This window comes from Gopherus evgoodei, chromosome 8 (assembly GCF_007399415.2).
Source record: "Gopherus evgoodei ecotype Sinaloan lineage chromosome 8, rGopEvg1_v1.p, whole genome shotgun sequence".
Classification (NCBI taxonomy): domain Eukaryota; kingdom Metazoa; phylum Chordata; order Testudines; family Testudinidae; genus Gopherus; species Gopherus evgoodei.
In genome coordinates, this window is record NC_044329.1 from 4,381,047 (window position 1) to 4,407,377 (window position 26,331).

At 42.1% G+C, this 26,331-nt stretch overlaps 2 protein-coding genes across 3 annotated transcripts in view; one reads left to right on the forward strand and one right to left on the reverse strand.

Annotated features, from left to right (window-relative positions):
• Nucleotides 1–1,850: 1,850 nt before the first annotated feature.
• MRPL22 (mitochondrial ribosomal protein L22) lies at nt 1,851–11,561 on the reverse strand. The gene is made up of 7 exons (XM_030573252.1): nt 11,483–11,561; nt 11,353–11,398; nt 8,896–9,031; nt 5,513–5,578; nt 4,965–5,042; nt 3,087–3,156; nt 1,851–2,135 (listed from the first exon to the last, which is right to left on the reverse strand). Exons 1-7 carry the CDS (start codon nt 11,508–11,510, stop codon nt 1,924–1,926), a joined length of 636 nt encoding a protein of 211 aa, XP_030429112.1. The 5' UTR covers nt 11,511–11,561; the 3' UTR covers nt 1,851–1,923.
• A 90-nt stretch (nt 11,562–11,651) lies between these two features.
• GEMIN5 (gem nuclear organelle associated protein 5) overlaps nt 11,652–26,331 on the forward strand; it is a 32,817-nt gene continuing 18,137 nt past the window's right edge. Inside the window, exons 1-13 of one of the 2 annotated variants that reach the window (XM_030571580.1) lie at nt 11,652–11,849; nt 12,685–12,839; nt 14,275–14,456; nt 16,636–16,787; nt 17,025–17,138; nt 17,739–17,871; nt 18,243–18,405; nt 19,046–19,258; nt 21,121–21,206; nt 21,925–22,019; nt 22,564–22,700; nt 24,690–24,763; nt 25,328–25,509. In XM_030571580.1, the coding sequence (XP_030427440.1) occupies nt 11,705–11,849; nt 12,685–12,839; nt 14,275–14,456; nt 16,636–16,787; nt 17,025–17,138; nt 17,739–17,871; nt 18,243–18,405; nt 19,046–19,258; nt 21,121–21,206; nt 21,925–22,019; nt 22,564–22,700; nt 24,690–24,763; nt 25,328–25,509 (1,831 nt within the window). In that variant the 5' untranslated portion in view covers nt 11,652–11,704. Of the gene's footprint in view, nt 11,850–12,684; nt 12,840–14,274; nt 14,457–16,635; nt 16,788–17,021; nt 17,139–17,738; nt 17,872–18,242; nt 18,406–19,045; nt 19,259–21,120; nt 21,207–21,924; nt 22,020–22,563; nt 22,701–24,689; nt 24,764–25,327; nt 25,510–26,331 lie in introns of both variants that reach the window. The other variant, XM_030571579.1, reaches the window with a different exon arrangement.

Below are 26,331 nucleotides of genomic sequence, written 5' to 3' on the forward strand. Positions count from 1 at the left end.
ACAGCATTAGCCAGTGGACAAATAAGCACTCATTGATGGTACTGGTTTGGGAATACATCTCCCATTTCTTCAGAACAGCTAGTATCATGTATTGCCTAAGTTTTAGCACCCAAGACAGATGCTATATACCACACCTCATGACAGAAGGATGCTATGCTTTAGATTGAGATATTTAAGATTATAAAAAAATAACTTATCCAGGAGTTGTATAAAAAGGTGCAGTTTGTTTGTATCCTCATAGCAATCTTTATCTTCCAATTGTTATAGAAACTTAAGCCAGGCAGTGGAAGAATCTAGTATGATGAGTGCAGTATAAGAACTGAAAATGAATCTCTTCCATTCCACTCACAATGGGTAGCTTCCAGAGGTTGAAAGAAGGTCTGGAATCTAGACATTCGTGGATGACATGCTACAGATCATTCTCCCCATCCCGGACTCATGTTAAGGTATTGAACCTTAAGCTCCATAGAAACTAACACTGTATTTGGTCTCTCATGTTCAAAGCATCAGGTAGTGAGGAGAAACTTCTATTGCCTGGTAGGGAGGAGGTATCCATATATAAAGCACAACCACCCTATGGATTGCATAATATAATAAATCATTCCCCATTAGAGTCAGAGCATTTCATTTGCCTTAGTATCACAAAAAACTCTCAAAGGCACTATTTGGTCTCAAGCATGGTGTATAAAAACTAGTTTCCTCCTAGTGACTAACAAAGCACAAAAACTTTGTTCCATGTTGTACTCTTGCTACCAATACAAAGCTTCCAATGAGATCAGCTGGAATTCTGTGCATGTATCAGTTAATACCATCATGACGGCTAAAGAATGAGCTTTAACATAGTACAAGTTTTCAGCGCCATCCTACCACTCACAAACTAGACAGTGCCACCTACTGACTTAATTTAAAGCTCCCAAGCTGAAGTTTGACTTAATTTTTTACTCGGTGGCAGCTAATCTGAAACAGGCTCTAAAAATCATATCCCTTCTTTCTATAATGTGTATGAGGCACTAATGAAACCGCAGTTCCCTGCCAGAGAACTCCTGGATTAAGTATCTCAACATTCCCCCTTCTCTGATCTCTTTGGGAGACTTAATGACAGAGGTCATCATTTACAGGGCCATAAGCATCCAGTACAACTGAAGGGACAACGATCCCATCAATGATCTTAAAGATGTGCTTAGGAAATGTCAAAGATGCGTCAGAGTAAGGGACACCCAACAATCCACAAAGTCAGCCTAGCACTTAAGGTGCATAGTTGAGACTATCCTCTACAGAGCTTTCCTGTGTGTCAGAAGCTGCTACAATAGACCAGCACTAAACGAAGAGGTTAATATTAAATGTAAAGAAAATGGAAGATCTGAGACTGAAATTATGAGCTCATCAGATTCTGTCTCTACACTTTAGTCACATTGTTGTACCTATGCCAGCTAAAGACTTTATGTACATTTTACTAATTAAGGCCCTGAGCCCACAACCAGATCTGAACCAGCAGTTCCTTGCACTCCTGCAGAATGAGAGCCAAAAACAGCTACTATACAAGGCACTAGTGGATAATTTAAGGACAACTGAATTTTCTAACTTAATTCTTCCATTTTCAGCATAATTCAGAGAACAGAATTGGCAATTTGAAGACTGAGAAAAATTAGTAAGAGATACCAAAAACAAGTTTAAAGGAAGTATCATTGTGTGACTGCAAACTTCTCAGGAGAAGGGATGCTCGCTGCATTTCCAAGTGTTACATCTCTGGTGCTATAATCAAATAGTAAAAATAAGCTTCGGATCCCCCATGCATCATGCAGTGGATCTTCCATAAGCCAACAGCAAACTGAGAATCAAACAACGCCAACTGTCTTACAATCTTATTTTTATTCACACATTTTCAAACTATGAAGAAAATATACATATAGCTGGATTAGTGTGTCATAGTGTATGAATAATGGTTCTGTTTCGGAGCTGCTGCACATATTCCTTAGCTTGGTCAAATCCAGTCTTTGGTGCTTCTGGAGGGGGGGGTGGGCCTTCTACCAGCTTCACAAAGTAATGGCATTTGACTTTCTCCATGATACCAAACATGCCTCGGCCATGGTAGCGAATCCGCTTCAGATAGTGGCCTTTTCCAGAAAAGGAGTCAGCTAGAAGAGGAAAAGAAAAGAAATGAGAGAGTCTCAGAGTGTGAGGGAGCTACTGGAACCTTTAACTGGACATTGGGAGGGGGTGTATTTTTTATAGCACCCTCAAATTCCTTTCCCTCCAGACATTTTTTTCCATTATAACAATTCATTATGCATGAAATAAAGAGTAGCTCATGACTGAGAGAATTCTTTAAGACCACTAATGTCGAGTATAAAAAGCATGCACACATAATTTATTCACTTTGCACAAAGTGAATGAAAACACCAAAAAAAGAGAAGCTAATTTTGGGGCCTACCAGGTTTTACAGTGTCCCTTTAATGACTGCTCCAACTTCTCATTAGTAACAATTAACATAAGGTAACAGATTCCTGCCTTCTCCATTCTTAGTGGAGACTTAGATTCCATTTTGTCGAATCTCCACTGCCCACAGAACTCAATGTATTTACCAGATATTTTCATTATTTGAACACCCAACCATGCACTCATAGAGGGAATGTCATCGGATCTTCCTCATGTTACCTTAAAGTGACCTTCGTTGCACAGCAGATAGGCCCATATATAGGCTCCAAAGAGTCCATCAGGCCCATATAAAAAGAACCTCAGGGCAGAGCCTAACTCAGAGTACCTAACTGGAGCCTGAGGCAGGAGGACTGCATCTGGAGTAGGCCGCAACCCTGTAGCACAGCGATTCCCACATTTTTTCAATCACCCCCCCTCCTTACCCTGTCCACACCCCCTGAGAGCTGGGGCAGGTGGTGAGTGGGGCAGGACAGGGGGGAGCAGAGAGGGAGAAGAGTTGAGTGAGGCAGGATGCGGGAGGGGGAAGCCGCCAGTACCTCTTGCCAGAGCAGTCACTGAGTGTTCCTCTAGGCTCCAGCAGCAGTTGCTCTGCCCGCCCCCTGGTGGCAGAAGCAATTTTAAAAAAATTTAAGAAATAAGAAAAGTTTTACCTATGTGTAAATTTGATTTGAATTCTACATTGTGTTTTCTCACTGCCATTTCTTGAGCTTCCAGAAGAACCTATAGTGAAAGGAAAATGTTGAACATGAATTACAGCAATGCAATTTCTCATCTCCGTAAAGATACCTGTAATTGTTTTCATTTTTAAATTTAGTAGTAGAAATTGATTCTAAAAGGATGAGTCTACAAGCAGGGAGGCCTATTTCTCTCTTTCAGAGAAGCTTTGAAAATGGCAGGGATGGTCTATGGTGTAGCTGTAGGGCTAAACTCATCACTGGTGGAAGCGGTCATCTCCATTAGCAGCAGTGGAGTTGTGCATGCTTATGGCAGATGAATGTGACCTGTACTCTAGAAGGGGGTTCTTTTTCTACATATTTGGATGCCGATTCAGTTTTGACAAATTAAACACAGAAGTATTTTAGCTAAATGGGAAAGATCAGTAAGAAATTTAGATATAAAGTTTGGAATTTAATTTAAACGTTAAAGATTGCTTCATCGGATACTTTCTCACTGTCCATTCTAATGCTGTTACTAGTAAGATGATCACACATTAGCAACAACCCTCTCTGTAGCATGATGTAACATACGGGGCCCACAAAAGCATTTAAGAGTTCTTAGTGATTTAAGCCCAGCCTAACTGATTTAGGAGCCTTGATCTCATTTTCAAAAGGGGCTACAATGTTTAAAAAGACTGGGCTTCAGAGATTCACAAAAACACTTAAATATTTACAATATTGTGCACTTTCCCTAGAAGTAACAATTTAGAAGGATGTTAAATTTGGGGCACAAACTGATGGTGACCAACTTTTATGCTAAATGGAGATAAGGATTTGAAGATTTATTTTCTGCACTCATTCTAGTTTTTTTCACCAAGTGCCAGCTTTAAATCCTGCCCCCCCCCTTTTTTAACACCCCTTCACACAACACAAGAACCAGAGATCACCTAATGAAATTAATAGACAGCAGATTTAAAACAAACAAAAGAAAGTACTTCTTCACACAACACATAGTCAACTGCCAGGGGATGTTGTGAAGGCCAAAGCTATAACTGCGTTCAAAAAAGAATTTGATAAGTTCATGGAAGATTGATCATCCTGGCTAAGAGCCATTGATAGACCTGAGATGCAACCCGATGCTCCGGGTGTCCCAAGTCTTTAACTGCCAGAAGGAGTGGGTGACAGACAGGGTTGGATCACTTGAAAATTGCCCTATTCTGTTCATTGCCTCTAAACACCTGGCACTGGCCACTGCCTGAAGACAGGATACTGGACTAGACAGACCATTGATTTGACCCAATATGGCTATTCTTATATTCATCTTCATGAAGTGTCCCACTGTAGACTAGAAATGCAATTTCTGAGGTTGTGCAGGATTACCTGCTGCAGCTCACTATTTCAAGGTGAAAAGGGACATGCTTTACTTCAGTATTTTTGTACTGAAAACTGATGCCTCCCCTAGTGAGCAAGTGGGTCACCTATTTAAGAGGCCTATGACATTTGCAACAAACACAACAGAGATTTTCATACAAGACTCAGCTGTTCTCTCTTCTTGTAACCTACAATTTATAAATTCAAAACATGTTTTAAGCTATAAGCTCAGAGACATGAGTTTAAATATTTTTGAAGGCTCGTCATTATGAACAGAGAACACTTATATGCACTGTATTACCACTAGTTACTAAAATATTGTATGCAGAGGTCATTAATGCCTGGACAAATTAGAGCAGAATAAATTAATTACTGTAACCAATAAAATTGGATCAAAATATTCCAGATGGGCTAAATGGAATGTCTCTGGAAACTCTGATATAGGTATGAGTTTGAAAAGTTTGTTTGGACACCGAACTGCTGAAGAATTGCACGATATACCTCTTTGATCACCTTTGCCCCCTTCTTGTCATTGAATTCCAGCTGAGCAAGAGCCTGATCAATTGACATTCCTTTTACCTGAAATTAGGAAAAGTTTACAGAAAAATTAAACCCTTCTGAACAAAAGGAGAAAAAAAAATGTTATTTAAGATTGCAGTGCCAGGAAGAATGCTGATATTGTAATTCAAAGATTTTAGCCCTCCAATCCCAGCCACCACACAAAAAAAGTCTTTAGTGCAGAAGCCAATTGCCATACAATTTTTCATAAGGGAATAATGGTCCTTGACCAAAATTCCTACCACCATTTGCTGCTCAACAGCGGTTAGTTGACTCTACAGAAATGCAAAATGTTAATCATCTGCACTCGATGAGCAAACTTATACAAAAGCATGAGAAGAGTTTTCCAGAGATTTTACAATGCAAAAGCTGAACAAACTTGCTGATTCAGGTTTCTGCTTATCCAAAGCAATAAATGAAAAATATAGGAATTTTAAAAAATTTACACTTTCCTACCAAGTACATTGCACAAAGTTAAAATTTTCTCTTACCAGTTTTGCCAAATACCACATCTTATCCTTACTGTATTTTATGTCCCTTCGACAGTGGAATATTTCCTAGGAAAAAGGAATTTTTTTTAAAGCTATAATACTGGTGATTTGGCTGTAAAAGTGAGAAGGTGGAATGTTCATAATGTCTCGAGAACAAAAAATAATTATACGAGATCAAGGCAAGCCAAACGTCATTCGTATCTGGTCAAAGCACGTTATTAATGCTTCTACATGCTGGTGCCATAATTAACTCTTCAGAGGCAGGATGGTTTCTCAATCAGTGATTGGTAAGAAAAGCTGTCTCCAAAGAGCCGCTTGAGCACCGCTGCTGTACCAGCAAAGGCTAGAAACAGCAAGTAGAATTTAAGACATCAGTGCAAAATTTTAAAGGGACATTCTTTAATTAAAGTTTCATTCATTTCATTACTCACTGCACATATTCTTAAGGCTTAAGATCAAAGGCTCATGTCCCACACAAAATAAAGTGGTTTTTTTTAAAAAAAAGTACATCTACTATTCTTTTGAGATCTTAAAAGTAGCACTACTCCTTCCTCCAATGCCCAGTCTTTCAATATTTAGTTTATCTAGTTCCACATAAAACACAAGCTGACAGAAAAAACTCTAGCAGTAGCATATCTAACTACATTTCCAACATGGTGGATTTGATTTTAATCAAATTGATTTAAATCACTAGTCAGGAAGACTTGATTTAATCATGAATTTCTACATAAAAGTACATTATTGTTGGTTGTTCTAACTTTAATACATATTCTTCACGGCTCATAGATAGATGCAGGTTTCATTTTTAGAAGGTACACACAATACATTTTTAAAGTTATTTATTTTGAAAACTTTTCAGATTCTTTTTACAGCTATATCAGAAAATGAATGATTGGTCATTTCATTTACCAAAGGTAATTGAAGCAGATATTTATGAAGTCATTGGGAGGTGAACTATCTCCAATTCAATAGGTTAATCCAGGAGTTGTCAACCTTTCAGAAGTGGTGTGCCAAGCCTTCATTTATTCACTCTGATTTAAGGTTTTGCATGCTGGTAATACATTTGAATGTTTTTGGCAGGTCTCTTTCTATAAGTCTATAATATAAATTAAGCTATTGTTGTAAGGGGGGGCAAGGGGGAGGGATAGCTCAGTGGTTTGAGCATTGGCCTGCTAAACTCAGGGTTGTGAGTTCAATCCTTGAGGGGTCACTTAGGGATCTGGGGCAAAAATCAGTACTTGGTCCTGCTAGTGAAGGCAAGGGGCTGGAATCAATGACCTTTCAAGGTCCCTTCTAGTTCTAGGAGATGGGTATATCTCCAATTATTATTATGTAAAGTAAATAAAGGTGTTTAAGAAGTTTAAATTAAAATGCAGATCCCCCTGGACCAATGGCCAGGACCTGGACAGTCTGAGTGCCACTGAAAATCAGCTAGCGTGCTGCCTTCGGCATGCATGCCATAGGTTGCCTACCCCTGGGTTAATCATTAATATTTGGAGGATTTCCTTGACATGCTTTATTAGGAGGAGAACTTCACTAGATAGACATTTTAGTTAAATAAAACAATGTAAATAATATTATGTATTCTGGATTTTTCGCTTCAACAGCAAACATATGATTTTTTGAATACAATTAAACATTGAAGTTTTTTAAATCAGGTTTGTTTTTGTTAAAATTGTTTTTAACTAAAATGGTTAAATGAAATATTTTTTAAAAAATTAAAATTTAACTCAGTCATCTTCACCTTCATTTTCCTGTTTGTTCATAATCCAGAAAAGAAAAACAAGCTTTCCTGCCAAACGATTTCTCAATTTGGAATGAATTACAATATTTTCTTCCTTTTGGACTTTCTACACCGGCAGAAGCTACTGCTGTTAAAAGTGAGATCATCACTTCAACAGTCATTGAAACCAAGTGCTTAAGTGACTTCCACCAGTTTACTGGTGTGACTTTCTTTAAAACACCATCAGCAAACAGATTTCTTGAATGGGTCTCTTTTACGGCCTGCTACCACTATAGGTTTTCCCTTCTAGTGAGAGAATGGTATGGTAGATCTCAAATCAATGAAGGCTACACTCAAAGACCTCAGGACTTCTGGAATATGCAGCTCAAACAGTTTCATTTTTGTTTCTGCTGCCTGTCCCTCCCTTCTCACATTTATCTCCAGACTTCTTCTCCTTGTCCAGATCTATTCCGCCCCCAACAGTCTTCTACTCATTGAATTTTTTGAAACCTTGCACTTTGAGAGAGGTAAGGGACTGACTCTGTGTACACAAATTCGAAGAGGGACAATAGGGTTGAGGTCTGTTATTTCTCACCTCTCTGTATTATGTATGTATTTATTAAAACAATTTTGCTGTTAACAAGCATATCTCTGGAGACACAAATCCAGTCTGAGAACTGCAGAACTAAGCATCTCTGATGGCATCTTCCGCACTGTCCATTGGGTAGATAGAAAGATTAACCTAAATAATCTATACAGAAACCCCTGGAATCCCATAAGATTGGGCCCCTAATCCATCAACTATTGGAACTCATTTACAATCTCTTGTTAAACATTACATGAATATAGTCTCATACTATAGAATGAGAATTTATAATCCCTATTCCATGATGAGATCTCTTTGAGCTATAATGTATCTAACTTTGGATGGGATTTTCTCCCCTAAAAAAAAGCATTTTATCAAAAAAATCCTATTTAAATAAAAAATTTCCAATTTTGTTCATATTTTTTAAAAATCATTTATTTTTATCCACTCTGATTTCCAGCTCTTCAGTGGCCAAAGGAAGCAAGGTAAGAATAATCACAATTAAATTTCCAATCTTGAAAAATAAGCCTATTACATGAACTCAACTACATAAAACATTCTATTTTTTTACCAAGTGAATTTGACTCAGCATGCACATAATTAAGCTAGTTTTTCCCACACTATCTTAACTGGGCAGCAGAGGAAGGATATATTAAGGAAATAATTAGAGAAAGGATTCTCATGTTGCTTTCCTCAGTCAGTTCAAGGCTCAGCATTTAATTAGTTTGGCAGAGTGACCAACAATATAAGGCTTATTTAATTTGTAGCTTTGTATTATGCAAAACACATACATTAGTTGACCAGTCAAACTAAACAATAACAGAGGTCCAAGCTGAGATTTGAAGATTCAGTTGCTCTTTCCCATCTCTAAGTTCTAAGATTAAATGAACCTCCTTTGCTCATACAGTTATGAATAAGATGCCAAAAATACCCAAATCTTGGACTGAGTCTGCTAACTAGTTATCATATGTGATTGCCTTGTGGAATTAGCCAGAGATAGGCAGCAGTCTGTTTGGAAGCAACTATTTGCTACATATAAGTAGGTAGAGAGAGATTTCACAGGTGAATTCTTACTGCTGGTCTTCGAGGCTCTCCTGGCAGCTGTGGAGGGTAAACTATTCTGTTCTTCTTCTCCCATCTCCCAGCATTCTGCAGATATGTTCTTGTTTGGATATTTGACAGAAGAGAAATACTGCAAGATGCTAGTAACCTGCAAGAAACGATATTGTAATCGTTTAGATAGGCTCACACTGCACAGGTCCAGCAGCAGATAACTGAAACCGACTGTAGGCTAAGTCACTGAAACATCTGAATGTACCAGATGAGTTTAAACAGCAAAGAAAAATGTTAGTTTGGTAAACTTACATGCATATTTAACATGGGCAACTGGCAAAAGGAAGTTATAAGAGATATGCCTTTATGTCAAGGGCATTTCTCCTGTGCATATGAGAAATCTGGGACTCACTGAGATGAGCAGTGAACCCTCCTCTACAGCTATTCCAAACTTAAGTGCCCATCAATGCTGCCAAAGTAACTCAGTCCTGGTCAATAACACAGCCAAGACACCTCATTCCAGATTTAAAGACTTAATCCATTCATTTGTCCTTATATATAAAAATGAACTCATCTGAAAGAATCGTATCATCTGGCAAGGAGACACTAAACTTCTGCAACTTAATTAATTCTTGCCCACTTATTGGCTTTTTGGCTATTGACCTTATAGCAGTAATAATGTTCTGCCCTTTTCAACAGCTGACTACTGATTTAGAACCAGAAGTTGTAAAGTAAAATTTAATAGCAAAAAGTGTGCTTCCTACTGAATTTGAAATGAAAGCTACTATTCTAAAATTACTTTCAAAACACAGTGAAGCCAAATTTTATCAGATGGTTCAGAAGGCAAAATGAGACTAATGGGTATTTTACAGAGAGAAATTTCTGTGGTTTATCAGTTATTTCCTAAACTAAGAACCAGACAGAAATATTCTTAAGTAGAAAGGTGTCCCCAGCTGGCCAAACAACAGAATGATATTTTACAGCCATCCCTGTTGAACACTGGGACTGAAGTTGAGCCCACAGTATGGAAATTGGAAAACGAGAAGCTAATTGCAAGAATAAAAAGGGAAGAAGACAAGATTGTTATTTTTTTTAGACTGCATGACTACCTAATACGCTGTCTTAGGAGATTTTAATCAACATGCTTATTCCTTAAGATAAACAGTATTTAAATCTCTGGATGATTTACTGTCATGTAACACTTTAATCAGAATTACTTTTCAAATCTATCCTAGAGTCTTAAGTGAAACTAATATAGGCTTCATCAGTATAGCAATACCTAAGCAGTTACATCTGAAGAAGAAATGTGTATGACTCAAGCAGAATAAGCACTCTGTGCACCATTTAGGAACAAGGTTCACAACCAGGAAAACAGTTTGTACAGTCATTGAAAGCAAGACTGAGGAGGTAAGAAAACACACCACCAACAAAAGCTCTTATCCAAGTGCTTAGATTTAACATTTTGTTATACATTAAAAAGACATTTTCCCCAAGATATTTTGTTTTCTTTTACTCTGACTCTAGGCATTTCCAAAACATTACTTCTACATATTTTTGTCAGAAGAGAACCAAAAATTTTTAATTTGTCTCACCACCTACGAGTCATGGTAACACTGAAGAGTACAACACTGGAAAAGCATTTAAAACTTTTTATAAACTAGTAAGACAGAGTCTCAATCTTTGATATATATCAGATGAAATAAAGGTGCTCCTTCAGAAAAATAAATAGTGTCTTCATAATCAGCAGAGGGATTAATACAATGTAAGATAAGCAAAGCGATCTTGTGCTACTCCCCAAAGACCATTCTTGAGAGAAGGAGAAAGGGGATTATATTGCAAGCCAGGCAGAGAAGGGAGGAGTAAGAGGAGAAACATGAATATACTGTAACAGAAATTGAGCTGATACATAATCTATATAATAATATTCCAAGATTGTCAGTCTGTCTCTGAAACCTAGAACATCTGTTGAGTCAGTGTGAAGTGACTAACAAGCCACAAGCATAGTTCAGAGCTCTTCTTGTTTAGAGCATCACTAGGTTAAATCATCACTGAGCTTCACAGTCTGTTACCATCCATTTTTTAAACTTTTTAGCCATTTTCGTTTTTCTTTTATACACACGAATTTACAAATCTCGTTGTGACAGCACAGACTCTCAGCTACTAGTACCATTATGAATACTGCAGGAATTACTACGTATCAATTGACGAACGAGGATGGGAAATAACGGTATGAACACCACGTGACCAAATCAGTCAGGAAGCTTATTCTAGGTTGGGTTACAAGGTTTTTCCATTTGAATGGATGGATCTAAGGTAGTGGGGCTGAGGTCTGAGCCGCAAGACAAGACCCAACCCGGGCCGCCCCCCTCCCAGCACGCACGCCCTCCCCCCAGAGGGACCGCCCTCACCCCCAGGGGCAGAGCTCAGCCCGGGAGTTCCGAACCAGCCTGCAGAGAGAAGCGGGGGGGTCAGACTTACCTCTCCGGCCGGGCCCAGCTGAGAAGGTTCCGCGCCCAGGCGGCCCCTACAACGGCGAAGCGGGGAGTTAGTGAGGAAGTGGCGGACAAATGTCTCCCCCCATCCCCGTCTCACATCCCCTCAGACTCACCAGCTCCGGTGACCACCTGCGCCGCCATCTTCTCCGGCTCGCTTTACAGCAGCTGCTCTCCACGCATGCGCAGCGCCGCCAGTGGCCCCGAGCAGGCTGTCGTGCGCCGGGAGGTCAGGGGTCGTGTTGCGGCAGCGTGCGAGCGGCGCTTTGCGGCAGCGCCTGGTAACGGCTGCCCGGTGGCGGATGAGGCGGGAGTGACTGCGGGCGCTGCCTGGGGAGATGGCGGCGGAGCGGGTGCTGCCCGCCTCCCCTAACTGGTACTGCAGCCGCTGCTGCGACACCTGCGGGGCCGGCCGCCTCTTCGGCTTCGGGGCCAGGAACAGCGTCTGCCTGCTGGAGATCGGCGCCGCGCCCGCCTTCCACGGTAGCTCTGCCCCGCGCGGGACCCGGTCCCCCCTCCCCCACCCGCCGCAGGGGGGCGCGCACAGATCCACCCGGGTCTGAGACCGAGCGCGTTGGGCACCTCAGCCCGGGGCCGTAGGGGCGCGGGGGACCCCGGGTGCGGGTGAGCTCGGAGTCACCCCCGTCAGGGACCTACTTCCCTACTAGCCGCGCAGCCGCTGCGTCCCGCTCTCCGGAGAGCCCGGGGCCGTGGCACGTGGGAGACAGAGGCATGCACCCTAAGGGCCTGTCTGCACTTGAAACTTAAATTGGGTTTCATTAGGGTGTGAGTTTAACGCGCAGTCAGTATTTCTGACTAGCTCTTTTTGTGGACACTCTTAATCCGGAGTAACTTGTTCCCGTTTAGCTTAATCCAGGTTTATTCCGGAATGAGAGTGTCCACACATGGAGTTACTCAGCAAGGGTCCCACCTCGTGGGGAGCTAGGGCTCCTGACGTCTATCCTGCAGTTAAATAGTTGCACCCCACAAGCCAGCTGGCATGGGCCAGGGATGGGTTTTTAAATCATGTAGGCATACCTGGAGTGTTTTAAAGCACCTTGGCTGTCACCCGGGCTTGAGAAACCTGCCCACTTCTGAGCTCTCCAACAAATGTGGGACCTGTTGCAGTGTTCTCATAATCATCCTGCTTTAAACAGCTTTTGCAGCAGTAGTCAGTGGATGTTGCAATGAATGATGTTTTGCCCTTTGTGACATTTAGAAGCTATATCAAAAATATTGTTGTCTCGATTTAGACAAACATTTGTGTTTCTGAAGCTGGAATTTGTTTTGTGTATGTCTTTTGCTTTTGCAATCCTAGGGGAACTTGTAGGCCATACAGAAAGGGTTTCTGGTTTCACGTTTTGTCACTATCCTGGTCAGAGCAACTTCTGTGCCAGCAGCTCTGATGATGGAACTGTGAAAATCTGGGATACGCAGACACTGACTGTTGTGACTGAGCATATGCTGCATCAGGTATAGTAGCCTATCACCCTGCCTGTGGAAAAGCTCTAAAACAAGGTTCCAAAATCTTATCTTTTCTTAGGCATAGACAAAGTTGTATCAATTTCTCAATGCCTGTCAGACAGCTGGAAACCAGCAGAGGTCCATGGAATAATTTGCAAATTGAAAGTGTAGAACAGAACTTTGAAAGCTGCATTCGTTTAGAAACTCATTTAAATAACATTTGCTTTTCCCACTGGAAGCAGTAGAAGAGCTATATGTTTTGGTGTGTCTGTAATTGTACTTCAGCCTGTGAAATAACCTGAAACCAAATCAAGAGGTGTCTCTAATTCTGATTTCTAGGTAGATTTTCAAAAAAATGTATGTACAGTAGTAAGATTCCAGGATTATCACTTTGTGTGTTATGCCGAAGCCTAGAATATCTGCTGAGTCAGTGTGAAGTAATGAAACAGCTACAAGCATGTTTGAAAGCACGTTTTGTTTAGAATTACACCTAGTTTAATTATCACTGGGATTTGCAGTCTGTTATCCAGTATTTAATTCTTGGCCATTTTGACTTTACAAATTACGCCTGGAGTTGTGGAGTAGAGAGGAAGAATTACTTCTGGTGTCTTTCTTACAACACTCCTACCAATACATCCCAGAATGATGTTTGTTTTTTTTGCAACAGTGTTACATTGTTGACTCATAATTAGCTTGTGATCCACTATGACCCCCAGATCCCTTTCTGCAATGCTCCTTCCTATTCAGTCATTTGCCATTTTGTATGTGTGCAACTGATTGTTCTTCCTAAGTGGAGTACTTTGCATTTGTCCTTATTGATTTCATTGTGTTTACTTCAGACCATTTCTCCAGCTTGTCCAGTTCATTTTGAATTTTAATCCTATCCTCCAAAGCATTTGGAACCCTTCCCAGCTTGGTGTTGTCCGCAGACTTTATAAGTATACTCTCTATGCCATTATCTAAATCATTGATGAAGATACTGAAGAGATTTGGACCCAGAACTGATCCCTGCGGGACCCCACTCAATATATCCTTCCAGTTTGATTCATGGAGTCTTTCCTGGCCACCTATCAAACAAAACACTTGCAAACCAAACAGTGGTCTCATGAAAGGATCGTCCTCTCACAATGTTGTCTACAATAGTTGATGTCAGTGGTTTTTAATCTTTTTTCATTTGTAGGCCCCTAGAAATTTTCAAATGGAAGTATGGACCCTTTTGGAAATCTTCGACGTAGTCTGTGGACCCCAAGGGGTCTGCGGACCAGAGGTTGAAAACTCTGGTCTACTGCTTCTACTAACTTCTAGCTGCTTACACAGACTTATCCATGTGCTTCCTGCTAGTGTATGTTTGTAAATTATTCCTTTAGACAAAGGGCCTACAGAAGAAGCCTAAAGACAAGGCTTCAGTAGGCACCCTTGATCAGTCTGCATTCTATTTTTTCAGCATACGATCTCAGCCTTGCATTGGTCATCTTGTGTGAAAGATTTGGTTGTGTCCGGTGATGAGAAAGGGACAGTCATTTGTTACTGGTATAACAGAAACGACAGCCAGCAGTTCTTCCCAGAGCCCAGAACTATATTCTGTCTAGCTTGTTCCCCGCATCATGAGAACTTGGTGGCCATTGGGTAAGTACTAGTAACATTGTGTCTCCCTTTTATTTTGCATAGTAGATATTGTGTGTTTTGCCTGTAATACAGTTTTAAGTTTATTCTTCCAAACGTTTCAGTAATTTGGGGATTTGGCCAGTATGGCGTAAAGGATTTTTTTTTTTTTGTTCTAGTTGTTTTTTAAGTGTTTGATTAACCTGGTGTATGACATAATGGCTTCTGTCTACACAACAAGCAGGATCCTGCGGCAGTGAGTCTCAGAGCACAGGTCTACAGACTCGGGCTCATGCTATGGGGCAAAAAATAGCTGTGTGGATGTTCAGGCTTGGACTGGAACTTGGCCTCTGAAGCCTAGTGGGGTGGGTGGGCTGTAATAAGATAACTGAAAAAATTATTAACTAAGAGAAGAAATGAGTTATTTACGAGGTTCAAATGGGAAACACACACGCACACACACACACACACACACACACACACACACACACACACACACACACGTTAGTTAGATTCAAAAAGGTAATATAAGCTTCTATAATAAGCGGCTCTGTATGTCCTTTAGGGCTGACCCATGCCAAGCAGCATGGGGATCTCTTGCTTTTGCTTCGGAATCTTTGCCTCTCAGTGTCCAGACAGCATAAAGATGCAGTTTCTCCTTGTCAGGGATTTGTATCCAATTCAGTCTAGAATCCAAACTGATGATGAGTTCATGTTGTCATGGTGTAAATCCCCACTCTGAGCCTTAGCGTCCAAAAGATGGGGTACCAGCATGAATCCCCCTAAGCTTAATTACCAGCTTAGATCTTGTAGCGCTGCCACCAACAAGGACTTGCAGTGCCTGATGCACTCTGGTCCCCCCAAAACCACCTTAGAGGACTCCAAGACCCAGAACTCCTGGATCTTACACAAGGAAAGTAAACCCTTTCCCCCACCGTTTCCTCTCCCAGGCTTTCCCTCCCTGGGTTACCCTGGAAGATCACTGTGATTCAAACTCCTTGAATCTAAAAACAGAGAGGAGTGCACCTTGCCTCCTCCTCTTTCCCCCTCCCCAAGATGTAATACAGATTCAAGCTCCGTGAATCTAAAACAGAGGGATTCCACCTCCCCCTCCTCCCTTCTCTCTCCCTGTCTCCCACCAATTCCCTGGTGAGTACAGACTCAATTCCCTTGAGCCTCAACAAGGGGAAAAAATCCATCAGGTCTTAAAAAGAAAAGCTTTTAATAAAAGAAAGAAAAAAGTAAAAGTTGACACTGTAATTTAGATGGTAAATGTTACAGGGTCTTTCAGCTTATAGACACTAGAGAGGAGCCTTCCCCCCAGCACAAATACACATTAAAAACATTCCAGCAAAATACACATTTGCAAATAAAGAAAACAATTAAAAAGACTAAACCGCCTTTCTACTTGTACTCACTATTTGAACAGAAAATTAAAGAGCCTGTAGGTACGTCTGGTTACTCTCAGAACCCGGAGAGAACAACAGACAAAGAAAACACACAAACAAAGACTTCCCTCCACCGAGATTTGAAAGTATCTTGTCTCCTGATTGGTCCTCTGGTCAGGTGTTCCAGGTTCACTGTTTGTAACCCTTTACAGGTAAAAGAGACATTAACCCTTAACTATCTGTTTATGACACGTGCATAGGCCTCTCCTTCCTGGAGGGAATAAGGCATGCAATCAACAAGATCTCAGTCTTCTGATGCTACACAATACCTCATTTGTCTTCAGTGGGGCATCTTGTGTACATGATGAGCAATTTACATTAATGCTGCTTTTCCTCTTTGGTGAATTACACAATTACAGAGGTTTACAATGCAAACATTCAATGTAACTTTATACCATGGGATACTGATATTATAAGTAGGATTAATACATGTAGCATCCTACAAACGTTCCAGAAAGTCTAAACACATTCTTATAACACTAATATCTGTTTTAACTCTACTAACGCACAGGTAAGCCAGACTGGTTTCCAGCTGTGCATTTGTCAGTGTTCAGTGGTGCCCTGGGCCTTGGCATGAGCTGGCACCTGGTCTGCCAGTGTCTCAACACCATCAGCCCCGGAGGCCAAATCCTCATTTGGTGTAGCTCCTTTGAAGTTAGTGGAGCTGTGCTGGTTTATACCAGCTGAGAGTCTGGCCCTGTATGCTTATTTGAGAATCCAAGTATTTCTCCATGAATTTAAATGTTTGTGTTTAGCTATAAAGATGGCATGGTGGTTATAATCGACATCAGCAGGAAAAGAGAAGTTGTTCATAGACTAAGAGGCCATGATGATGAAATTCACTCTCTGGCGTGGTGCCCTGTGGCTGGCGAAGAAGTGTTATACAGTCGGCAAGAAGAGCTTCAAGGTAAATAAATTGTTAGATACTTTCAAAGTATCTTATAGTTCATATGGCTATCCAGCTAGTAACCAGATAAGTTCCTTATTTCATTAATAAAAATGCACTAGCTGATCTAAGGCAACCAAAGATAAACTTTATCTGACATGGGACAATGTAATTGCAGTTGTTAATATGTACAGTGCTGTACGTTTTCAAATGCTATGCTGTCATTTCAACACCACTGAATGTTCCCTTTGGAAGAAGGCGAGGTTCCAAATGGAGAGCTAATGCAGGAGGCAGCTGTAACGAAAGGCTGTTACTTGGCATCAGGAAGCAAAGATCAGACCATTCGAATCTGGAGCTGCGCTAGAGGCAGAGGTAAGTCCAGTGGACCTTTCTAGAGCAAATAATGCCAGTGCGTGTAGAATGATAAGTCCACTCTCTGTCTACAAGCCTGCTAGCTCAGCAATGTGATGATGGTTCATTTGTATGTTAGTAGTGTCTAGATGCTCAGATGTGATCAGGGCCCCATTGTGCTGTAGTATGCTCTATCCTAGTGTACCAAATGCCACGTTTTATTGTCAGCCTAGATACTTAGCTTTCTGGGACACCCAGGGCTGGAATAAGTGTCGGAAGGGGCACCCTCCTCCACGTCACAGAACATGTCTTACTGGAAATAAAGAAATCCTGACCAATTCTGGGGAGTGGTGGCTCTGACCATCATTCGAGGGATTCCAAGAACTGAATCTAGAGTGCAGAGGACTCCATGCTGGGGAACCCTCACAGTACATTGTAGATTTTAAAAACGGAGAGATAGACACTGGCATACTGGGAAATAGTTAAAAATCAGTTGAAAGGACACATGGGGATGCACTTGGGGCTTTAGTATGAAGGTTCATGTTAGCAAGGTCTGGCAACCTCTCAGAGGACTGTCTTGTGCTCAGTAGCCAGATTCTAATTAATCTCTTGATTCCATAGGGGTGATGACCCTGAAGTTGCCCACTCTGAAGAGAAGAAGTGGAGGTGTTGACCCCGCTATTAAAGAGCGCATTTGGCTGACTATTCACTGGCCCTGTGGCCATCCCACAGAAATTGTATCCAGCTGCTTTGGGTGAGCAGGTTTTACCAGCTTGGACACGTTCTACAGCTTTGGACATTTTAGTTGCTAGCCAAGAAAGCATTGAGTAGGAAACCTCCTGTGTGCTGGGGAAGAAGGCACTTCTGATATTGGAAGTAGTGTGGGGACAGGATTTTGGCCTTATCATGTGGGTTAACTTTTATAAGACTGTAACTTCTGTGTTTCCTGGGACTTGTCCAAAGATCTAACTATATATCACTGCTAATGATACATGTTTGTCCATGAGATCCCTGAGGGAGAAAGCTGTGACACTCACTCTCACTTTGGTATGACACAGGTATACATATATGCATAGAGCTATTTCTTGTCCAGAGGAAAGTAAAGTGTGCACTTTCCTTTCACAGAGGTGAGCTGCTGCTATGGGATTTGACCCAATCTGGGAAACGCAAGTGGACGCTTCTGGGATCTTCTTCGGAAGGGCAAAATCACACAAGGATTGTGTTCAATTTATGTTCAGTGCAGGCACACGGGAGAGAGCTACTTCTTTCCATTTCAATGGATAGGGATGTAAGGACCACTTGTCATCTTACAATAGCATAGCAATATCTGAGCCCTTTTACTTCAGCTACATCTGACTATCCCAAATTTTGCTTCTAAGAATTGGGTCGAGCTGGGCCAGGTAGTATGTGTTTGTTGTTGACTTATGAGCTCAGACTTTTATTACAATGAGATTGATGAATCTCGCTCTTCCTCTGGGCTTGAAGGAGAAGTGTTTAACAGTGGGACATGTCCATTTCTTCTTTTTATATATGCATTTCTCTCTTCGTTTTAACAGGACCCAATTTCCCTGTTAAAATCACATATAGTAGCGCTGTAATATGTGGCTTGTAGAGCCCAGATCATTTTGAAGTGCTGTCTTGATGAGTGCCTTTCTTAAAGTATCTAAGACATCTGCAATTTTTGGAGAAGGGCCGTGAGGTTGAGTTAACTTATCCATATGGACTGCTCACCTTTAATGAATGGGTACATTCGCACATGATGCAGAGACATCCCTATGTTGTGTACTCCTCAGAACGGGGGACCAGGCATCCTTGGTGTAGTCTTGAATTTGACCCTTTCGGTATCTGTTTTGCTGTCATGTTCTTTTTATTGCCATTACATTAATAACTCATAGCCTTGCTGTTTATTGTTTCCCAACTTTCTCCAGGTAAAGTGTTGGGACCTGACAACTTTAGATTGCTGCTGGACTCTGCCTTCTCTCGGGGGCTTTGTCTACAGCCTGGCCTTCTCCCCCGTGGACACAGGCTGCCTTGCCATAGGTGTTGGGGACAGCATGATCCGGGTGTGGAACACCTTGTCTCTGAGCAATACTTACGATGTGAAAACATTCTGGCAGGGCATCAAATCCAAGGTCACAGCTGTGAGTGCACTTCTAGTTCTCTTTTCTCTTGCATTTTGTTTCCAGTTGTTCGTCACAGTTCAGGGCAATTGCACGTATATTCTCCCTTTGTGGTTCAGCAAGAACACCACTTTAAGCTTCCGGCTCCTAGCCATCACATCTCTTGAGGTGAGACCCACATCTCACTCCCTCCTGATTAGGGATTTTAAGGCTGCATAGCTCCCTGCCTACACCAGGATAGCCCCAGTAAACTAGACAGCATAAAAGGAATAGCATCTGTGGTTTGCTTTCTTTCCGAGGGCTGCGACTAGTGTGTTCCCTGCAGGTATAATTTAACCCACAGCTCCTTCTAATCAAGCACATGTATTGGTAAGTAAAAGCTGTTACAGAGAAAACATATTACAACAGGAAAAGGACCTACACACTGGCTAGAAAGAAAGCTTATCAGAGATCATCCCCAGCTCCAACCTCGGGCTCTGGTAGGTTTTAGCCCATCAAAACCCATAACTGGGTTTTCCCTGTGGTTATAAGTTCATCTGTTTTAGATCCAGAACCTGAAGAGAAACTGGGCAAATCAACCCTTTCTTTATACAGCTCGGAGCCTTTGATCTTGGCCTTCTGTAACAGCTAATCAGCAGATAACTACCCTCTCCTGTGGGTATAGCTTCAAAAGGCTGGGGTTTTGCATAACCAGAGTTGAGGAATTTGAATTAACATCTCCCTGGGATTCCCCATGAAATCCACTTCGCACTTACTGTCCCGAAAGTCCATACTTGTCTGTTTATATCTGTCACATCTCCCCCCATCCCGAGAGTTTGCATACAATCCTGGCCCACAGTAATACATACATTTAATATAATGCGGTCTTTCAAGTCTATTGCCGGAAATTGCCCATATCTGTCACACTTACTCATTTATCCTTCCCTTCTGGAAAATGTCTTATCCACCTAATAGATACATAAAGCCAGTATATTGCCCAGGTTCCCCCATGTGTGGATTTATTTGCAAGCAGCATATTTCTTCATGTCTAGAGACAGACTTCTAGACACTGATGCAGCTACAGGTGCCTGTGTGACCCGTAGGGAAAACGGACAAAGATCCATTTATATAGCGTTGTATTTCTGGCCGGTTTTTCCCCATTCTCATCTTCCAGCTCTGTCTCTAGGCTTTCCTTTGGCACCCTGCTATGAAGGCATAGTTGACTGCAGGTATAGTTCAACCACAGCTTAGCGAAAGGTTCCTGCTCTGTGGCGAGTGTTAGGGTCACTGCTGGCAAGACAACAGTATCTGTCTTCAGTAGAAACGGCTTTTGCTACTCTGAGCATTCTAATTCCCCCAGCTCTGTTTCTCTCAACCCACAATAAATGGAGAGGGAGCCGTGGATATTCTCAACAAGAGATCAGTGTAAGTGCCTAGCTGGAGGGCCTGGTAGCAAGGGGTTGATCTGTTAAGGACGTGGCGGCTCTAGGCATGTTGCCGCCCCAAGCACGGCAGGCAGGCTGCCTTCGACAGCTTGCCTGCGGAGGATCTGCTGGTCCTGTAGCTTCGGCGGACCTCCCGCATGCGGGAGAGTCTTTTGAAGCTGCACGACAAGGTCCGCCGAAGCTGCAGGACCAGCGGACCCTCTGTAGGCAAGCCACCGAAGGCAGCCTGCCTGCCGCCCTCACGGCGACCGGCAGAATGCCCCCAGTGTCTTACTGCCCCAAGCATGCGCTTGGCGTGCTGATGCCTGGAGCAGCCCCTGATTAAAGATGGTGTACCTCCCCAATTTCAAGATTTTCCTCACATTTTCTAGTTAATTCCTGGAAAAATTGTGCTAGGGAATAGGAATTAGCCATATGCCTGTATGGTTGTTTGACCTTTTATTATTATTTTGTTTGCAGCTATCCTGGCATCCGACTAAGGAAGGCTGCTTAGCCTTTGGAACGGACGATGGCAAGGTTGGCATGTACGACACCTACTCCAGCAAGTAAGAAACTCGTTTTCAAGTTGATCGGTGTTTTGATGAGCAAATTATAGTCGCTACAGTGATGGGAATAATGGAACCTTCTTAAGTGCATGGGCAGTTTGAAGTGACACTTCAACTTCTCGCTTATTGTTATGCTTCTAGTGATGATTGTCCATTGCATGCGTTCAATAGCATTAGATGAAGATAATCAGTGTCACTGCCAAGGCTGAAACTCAATGTGCATTATCCCTCTTTCTCTGTTGTGGTGTCCTTATCTTAGACAAGCTACTGCTCAGAGAGTAGGATTAAATTACAAGTAGCCATAGAACATAGTTGGTTGGATTTGGGGTGTGTCCATCTTGCCAGTATCTCCCTGCTGTGCCTAGTAGCTCCTAATGTAAGTTTGCTCCAGTTGCCCAACAAAATATCACCTATGGGTGGAGACCAAGCATCAAAAATTTCAGCCAGAAGAACTTTCCGGGGAACTAGGAGCATGTGCAAATGTGGCATACAAGAAAAGTCCGGCTGTAACCTTAACTGTAGCCAGCCGTGTACCTGAGGATGCAATTGTGAGGTGTGCTGCTGGCTGCATTTCTGCTTTTTGGCCTGTTGAACTGCTGCTTGTCCTCTTTCACTCATGGCCATTGTGCTTTGAGCTTTCTCTCTGTGTGAGATTTGTCTGGGGATGCTCACTGAAATCTGACTTATTTTGCTCTTCTCTGCTCCTCTCCATATCCAGCATCAAAAATAGGCCTCCTCAGATCTCCAGCACCTATCACAAGAAGACTGTGTACACATTAGCCTGGGGACCTCCAATTCCCCCTCTCTCTTTTGGTGAGTCTTGGAACCATACTATAGCAAATGGGAAGTCCTTTCACTTGTAGAGGATGTGAATACTGTGGAGATGGCATCTCAGCCTTCCTGCTGAGTCAGTGTGCATTGGGTATGATGCCTATGCCCTTGGAGATTTTTTAGTGGATTCCTTCTCAAGAAGGAATGAGCAAGTAGTGACATATATGCATAGACCCTGCAGTCATCACTGAGGAGCAAACCTGGGACCTTTAGCACCAAACCCACCAGCCCATACCACTGGAGCTAGATGAGCAACTGAGTTGACCCTTGTTAAATAACAAGCTCTTCATGTTGCTGATGGCCAGCCACTAGAGGGGGGTAAACCCCATTCACAACCAGTGTGTTAAGAGGTGTGTGTACTTCTGATATAAAGTGGCCCTTTTAATGGGTTATAGCAGGAGAATCTCTTACTGCCAAATCACATACGACTCTGTAAATCAGAGGGTATATTTTTGCTGGGAGCAGTTAGCCCTACTTAGGCCTGTGTAGGAAAAGGCTGTATTTAGCTTTTATCTCTGTCGTATAGGAGGCGATGGTGACAGGCCCTCTGTAACACTATACAGCTGTGCAGGGGAAGGTATTGTCTTACAGCACAATCCTTTGAAGCTTAGTGGAGAGGCAAATGACATCAATAAAGTCATCAGAGACACTAATTCAATCAAAGTGAGTATAATTCTTTATGGGTCATAGAGTAGAAATTACTTGCATGTTAATGTTCCATCTCTGTTTTTCCTTTTCTGTCCTGATGAGTCTATAGCAAATAAAATAAAGCATCTGAAATCCTTAGTCTTTCTAGATGCACTTCAGAGACATGTAAAGCATCTAAATACATCCACTTTTGTCACTGAAGGAGTTCTTTCTCTTTCCTTAAGGCAAGACAGCAGATCTTCTCATTATCGCCAATTGTTTTCTGTTTTTGTAATTTATTTACCCAAGAAAACTCAGCTGAGTTTTCTATCTTGTTTTCAGAGAAATACTTGCCTTTCTAAAATTAATACATGGTTCTTATAGCGCTTTTCATCTTCAAAGCATTTGAGACATTAATTAAAATCCATAATGCCCCTCTGAAGCTAGCAAACAAGTATCCTTAACACCATTCAACAGATCAAGAAACCAAGGCAAAGCACTTGAAGCACAGCTCTGCGATTAAAATGTGAAGCTTTTAGCTCTAGGTCCTGTACTCAGACCACACCTTGGTCTCATTTTTGCATTCAGCTTCCTTGTGCACAGTGGGAGAGATTTGCAGAGGCACAAAAGGCAGTTAGGACTCTAACATCTGAAAATCTCCCCCAAATATCTTGGCTGAGATCACATAGTGAATGAATGTGGGTCAGCCACCTGAGAACTCAAAATGCTCCTAGTCCTTTGCTTTGAACATTGGACCTATTAGATCACTACCTCTCTGAGTGCAGTTTACTAAATTTTTTTTAAATGAAGCGCTGTTGCAATAAGGTTACTAAGCACTGCAGAGAAGTCCATCTCAAACCATACTGCAGCAGGAGCAGAGTAGGCTATTGTAAGTGATCAGATCGAGGAAGAGGGGTGGTTAATCATGCCTTGGCAAAACAAAGAAGTAAACATAGTGGGCTAGTCCCTCACTTAGAATAAATCACCAAAGCTCCATTGCTGACTTGGAGCTTTGCTGACAGACGCCAGCTGAGGCTCTGGTTTAGTCTTTCTGACCAAAAGCATCACTAGCGATAAAAGGGTGGAAATCCATGCTTAACAGGAAACAAGCATCTTAAATTGACAATGTAGGTCTGGATGGAGGGAATTACAACAATAATTAAAGTCTTTATAAACTTGAAATAGAAGTTAGGAGTTTGTTCACAGAGGCTTCAAGTATCAGAGGGGTAGCCGTGTTAGTCTGGATCAGACTTAGAATGGCTTGCCAATTACAGAACCAGTTTCTCCTCCCTTGGTTTTCACACCTCAACTGCTAGAACAGGGCCTCATCCTCCCTGATTGAACTACCTCATTATCTCTAGCTTGCCTGCATATATATACCTGCCCCTGGAGATTTCCACTACATGCACCTGACGAAGTGGGTATTCACCCACGAAAGCTCATGCTCCAAAACGTCTGTTAGTCTATAAGGTGCCACAGGACTCTTTGCTGCTTTCACAGAGGCTTGGATTTTCAGTGGGTTCATAGAATATCAGGGTTGGAAGGGACCTCAGGATGTCATCTAGTCCAACCCCCTGCTCAAAGCAGGACCAAATCCCCAGATTTTTGCCTCAGATCCCTAAATGGCCCCCTCAAGGATTGAACTCACAACCCGGAGTTTAGCAGGCTAATGCTCAAACCACTCCCCCTGGGTTAGATGCCCAGATCCCACTGAATCCCACAGAAACTTCCTCTGAGATTTTTAGAGTCTAAATTGATAACCCTGAGTCACCATTTCCTGCAGTAATTAGTCCTGCTATAAATAGGACCTGTTTTATCATCACTCAAGCATTCATCTCTGTTACATAATGTGCTCTGGAAATCTGACATTGGAGATGCTCTTTTTATGGACTTTTTCTAATTGCAAACACCCAATTTGAGTACTGGTTTAATTCTCTTGAATTCATGGAAGGAAATAGTTTAGGGTTTGCAGCAATTACTACTAATAGTTATCTGTTTTTTCTTGGGTATGTTTTCTTTCTTTAGTACAAATTGCCTGCACGCACTGAAATCAGCTGGAAACCAGATGGAAAAATCTTGGCTCTTGGTAACGAAGATGGGTATGTTTTCTTTAAGGCCTAGGTTAATGCTAATGTCATAGAATCATGGACTATCAGGGTTGGAAGAGACCTCAAGAGGTCATCTAGTCCAACCCACCTCACTGATTTATCTCTGACCATCAGCCCTGTCAGTGTATCTGAGGGAGGAGGAGTTTCTTGTTTTCATGTCAGTGAAACAGTTAGTTCTACCCAGAACCAGTTATGCTGGAGGCAGGTGCTTCCAGCATGGCACTGCCCATGCATCTCAGTCTTGATCGGTAATATTCTCTACCATCCCAGAGCTGGGTCTCTCATGAGCACACACGACCCATCGTGCCACAGTGTATGTTGATTTTTACAAATGACTGATAAGGTTCAGGACGCTTGTTTTCACCTGTGACTTGAGCCAGGTTTATGGAGGTGAAAATCTCATTAATTTCTTGAATCACTGCAACCCACATTCTGCCACATTCCCTGTTAATGTGCAGTAACAACAGAATATTCACATTAGATCCTTTAGCACACCCCAGTTTTCACTAACCTGTGAGTTTCTCATGTTGTATTTTTTGTTTGTTTTAATTACAGATCAATTGAAATATTTCAGGCTCCTAACTTGAGATTGCTCTGCACCATCCAGCAACATCATAAACTGATTAATGCTATTCGCTGGCATCATGAGCATGGGACCCAGCCAGAGCTGAGCTACGTGGTAGCATCAGGCTCAATCAATGCCATCATTTATGTGCATAACCTAAAGAGTGTCATAGGTAACTGCCTGGGCTTATACTTTCAGATGTTCCAGGAATGTGATTTTTTTCCTCCATTCAGTATTTTCCTTTCCTTACACTCCCTGGGGGGCTCTGCGACTGTGTTTCACCACTTGACTCTGAAGGGAGTTGATTTTGTCTTTTTCCTTACCTTTTTAGCAATAATTATTTGTTTTGGGGTCCCATTCTCATGTTCACTTCCCCAGGCAGCAGGGCTTGGGACTGTTGGCAAGGACTTTATGCATAACCCCTGAATGGGGAGAGGACCTTGTATCTCATCAAGGATCCCTCCCAGGCCTGTGTAAGGAGCAGAATTGATAGGGAGCTGGCAGCAAGGCTCTGATGGGGTGCAGTACACCCTTCTGAGAGTAGGGAGGGGCTCCCTTGTTTTGGTCCTCTGAAAGAGTTGCCTATTGCTTGTGTCTTGTAATCCAAGGGGAGGAAAAGGTAGCAAAATCTGTGACATATTGAACTGTGAGAAATCTCGGCTTAAAAAAGAGCTTGCATATTTCACAGTGCTGTTAATTTGCAACGTGCACGTGATACGAGAAAAATTTCAGTTGCAATGATGGGGAGAATTGAATTAGTGTGATTATGGTATGAATGTAGCCAATAGAAGGCAACTTTCTTTTGCTTGGTCCTTTGTGCGCAACTTCTCCCAAAACTCTTGACCGAGGCTGCATTGTTGGACATTGTAAGCCAAGCTTTCAGTACACAGGGTTCAGGTGCATGTGCAGTGGTTCACCTGCATTTGCACATGCAGTTTTGTCCACTACTTTGCTCAGACAAAGAAAGCCATGCCCCAGGGCTCCTTGCCAGCTG